The following is a 3,044-nucleotide window of genomic DNA, read 5'->3' as shown; positions in this document are numbered from 1 at the left end:
GACCACTCCGTCCCCTGTGTATGTACACATATCAAAATTTGATTTTGTAAATCTGTTTATCTTTCCAGCAGACGACATCCATCCCAAACATGTCGTGCTCGTCCGCCAACTTCATGAACATCCTCGTCTCGGAGCTGCTCAGGAACTCCACCAACTGCAGCTCCGAGCAGCAGGAGGAGGTGGGAGCCGTAAAACACATCACGACGTGGCTGGTGGGCAGCATGTTCTACGCCTACTTCACGCCCATGGTGTTCGTGGTGGGTATGGTCGGGAATTCCCTGTCGCTGTGTGTCTTCCTCTCCAAGAACATGAGACACCTCTCCGCCAGTACCTACCTCGCCGCACTCTCCTTTTCCGATATCATCAACCTTATCTTCTACGTTCTCTACGAGTGGTTGACGCGAGGACTCCGCGTCATTACTTCCGGGTCACATGTTTCTTTCTTACATATCGACGGAGCTTGTCACGTGATTATGTATTTACATTACGTTTCAAGATTTTTATCTGCTTGGTTGGTGGTCGCTTTCACGATTGAAAGATACATTGGCGTGTGCCACCCTTTGCGGCGTAAGCACATCTGCACGCTGTCCAGCACTAAAAGGATTGTCGCAGGATTGCTGGTGCTTGCTTTGTTAGTCAACATCTTCAAACCTTTACTGACCGTGTCCCATCATGTTGATATGTGGGGTCAAGCCTGCACAACCAACCCCAAATACAAACAGCTGTCGTTTATCCTCGACTCCATCTACGCCGTCAGCATTACATTCGTCCCCTTCGTCATCATATCCGTCTTGAACATCAGCATCATCCGAACGCTCTTCCTCCACAACAGACAACAGAGGCTGATCCGGACTCTAATGGAGAAGAGCGCTATCAAGCTCGAGTTCACCATCATCCTCCTCATCGTCTCCTTCTGTTTTGTGGCCTTGAACTTGCCCTACTTCGCCACGTGGTGTAAAGTCTTCCTGTCCTCGAATTTCGTCAAGCTCGTGTCCTTGCAGGACCTCGACGAGATCATCTACTTCCGGGGCGTGACCTTCATCGCACGCGCCATCTTCTACATCAACTACTGCATCAACTTCTTCCTCTACTCCATCACCGGCGCGTACTTCCGGCGTGAGCTCAAACGCCTGTTCGTCCCCCACGCGCATGACTACCACACGTGCGAGAGCCCCCAGGACAAGAAACGGTTCTCCACAAACTCCCACAACTTCCGGCTCCTCCCCTCAAAAACTTCCGACATTGGGGACAGTCTTAAAAAGATTAGTCCCCCCTCCACTCATGACACGTGGGTGTAGCAACGAATGTCATTTGAGCGTATGACATCAAAGCAGATGACATCTGTGGTGAAAACAATAAACCCAAATAATATTTTATCACAAATTCACTTTTTTTCAATATTAAGACCGCATATTATATGTAAAAGTAAAAGTTCCTTTTTGATTATGGGAAAGGTGAAGTAGAGTTAGTTCACTTGTTTCTGTGACCTCGGCATATAAATGGATAGTGTGGTCAGCACTATGCTCAGCCGTCTTTATTCTCCCTAACTCGAGTCAGGTACCCATCAAAGCTGAGTGGACTCTCAGACGTTCTACGGATTTAAACCCGGAATCGAACTTGTAACAAAATCTGATTAATAAGAAACAGTCACGTGACCGAATGTTCTTGTATGTTTACCTGACTAGCCAAAAATATGTGAAAACATAAAAACAAGCCAAGGAAATTGCACTCCAAAAGGGATGTAAACAGGTAACCGTCCCGAATCAAAGTTTACCTGAGTAAATCAATGGGAACCAGATACATTTTCCCCAGACAAAACAACCTCATTTTCTTATACAAAGACGTTGATTTATGAATGAAGTTAATCTCGCCAGAGGACTTATCGTATCGCGTGTTGCCATGACAACGTGTGTGAAATCAGGAGTTACGTACCGTGTTTTGTCACGCGAACTAAAATCAATGAAGCATTCTGGGAAGAAATGTTTAACTTTAATTTGTGCTGAGTCGGACTTGTTTTTAAATTTTTTATACTCTTTGACATTTCGGTATGTTGGCATCGTGGAATTTTGACATTTTGTGACATCATGTTCGGTAGTCATTGTGACATTTGCGACCATATCCGTGGTGTCATCTCGTCCCACGTGATGCTATACTCTAATTTGGACACAACACAAGGTCAAATCAAACCCCAACAGCCATCATACATAAAATGACCATTTATCTCAATAATATATTTTCATGTGCCGCACAAGGAATATCCAGCTTGAACTAAATATTATCAGAAAAACATTAAATCAGATCTTATAAGCAATGATATAATAATGATCTATCTTCCACTCACTCCAGCATATCATTAGCTCGGTTGAACAGGTTGTTCAAAAGATCAGCTTTACGTAGTAGAGGCTGCTCCAATGATCAGACTGTCTGTTCTATTGTTTCGTCATAATATCAATTTATCTCTTGATATACTTATTGTAAAATAAAATAATTGTAAAAATAAGAGCTCAGTTTGTTTAAGTATTGTGTCAAAATATATGTTATTTCAATGTAGTAATCGTATATTCGTGTGACAGTTTTAAATACATAGCAAGCTTTTTGATCTGTCGATCAATAAACTACAAATAATTTCAGGGTTTAAATACATATATATATATATATATATATATATATATATATATATATATATATATATATATATATATATATATATATATATTAATATTTATATGAAGTAATCCAATTGCTGAACTTATAAAGATCAGAACATCAGCAACGTACTGCATTTTCCTAACACGTTCAAACTAGGTATTTTTTTAAAATTAAAATAAGTAAATGCAGATATCAGCTTTTTACTTTAACGTATAGGCTACATGGTATAGAGGAAATATTGTAATCGTGCACAAAAATCACATGAAGTTTTGAAAGTTTTCACCGTTTTACACCTCAGCACTTCATCATATACGGAGTATAGGGGACTTATTTTAATCGTGCAAACATTATAAATGCAGAATTATCAAAATGTCGGTGTTCTATGTTTAATCGAG

At 40.7% G+C, this 3,044-nt stretch overlaps 1 protein-coding gene across 1 annotated transcript; it reads left to right on the top strand.

The window, feature by feature from the left end:
* Nucleotides 1-209: 209 nt before the first annotated feature.
* Nucleotides 210-1,298, top strand: LOC131956234 (thyrotropin-releasing hormone receptor-like; the record flags this gene model as incomplete). The annotated part of the gene is made up of 1 exon (XM_059320655.1): nt 210-1,298. A coding segment is annotated over one exon (1,089 nt), but the record flags the coding sequence as incomplete, so codon positions are not given.
* Nucleotides 1,299-3,044: the final 1,746 nt, after the last annotated feature.

The sequence above is a fragment of the Physella acuta genome, unplaced genomic scaffold (assembly GCF_028476545.2).
Source record: "Physella acuta isolate Inbredline_101_S28 unplaced genomic scaffold, ASM2847654v3 ptg001138l, whole genome shotgun sequence".
In the NCBI taxonomy this organism is placed as follows: Eukaryota; Metazoa; Mollusca; class Gastropoda; family Physidae; genus Physella; species Physella acuta.
Note: the sequence above shows the minus strand (reverse complement) of the source record. Positions and strands in the feature narration are given on the sequence as shown.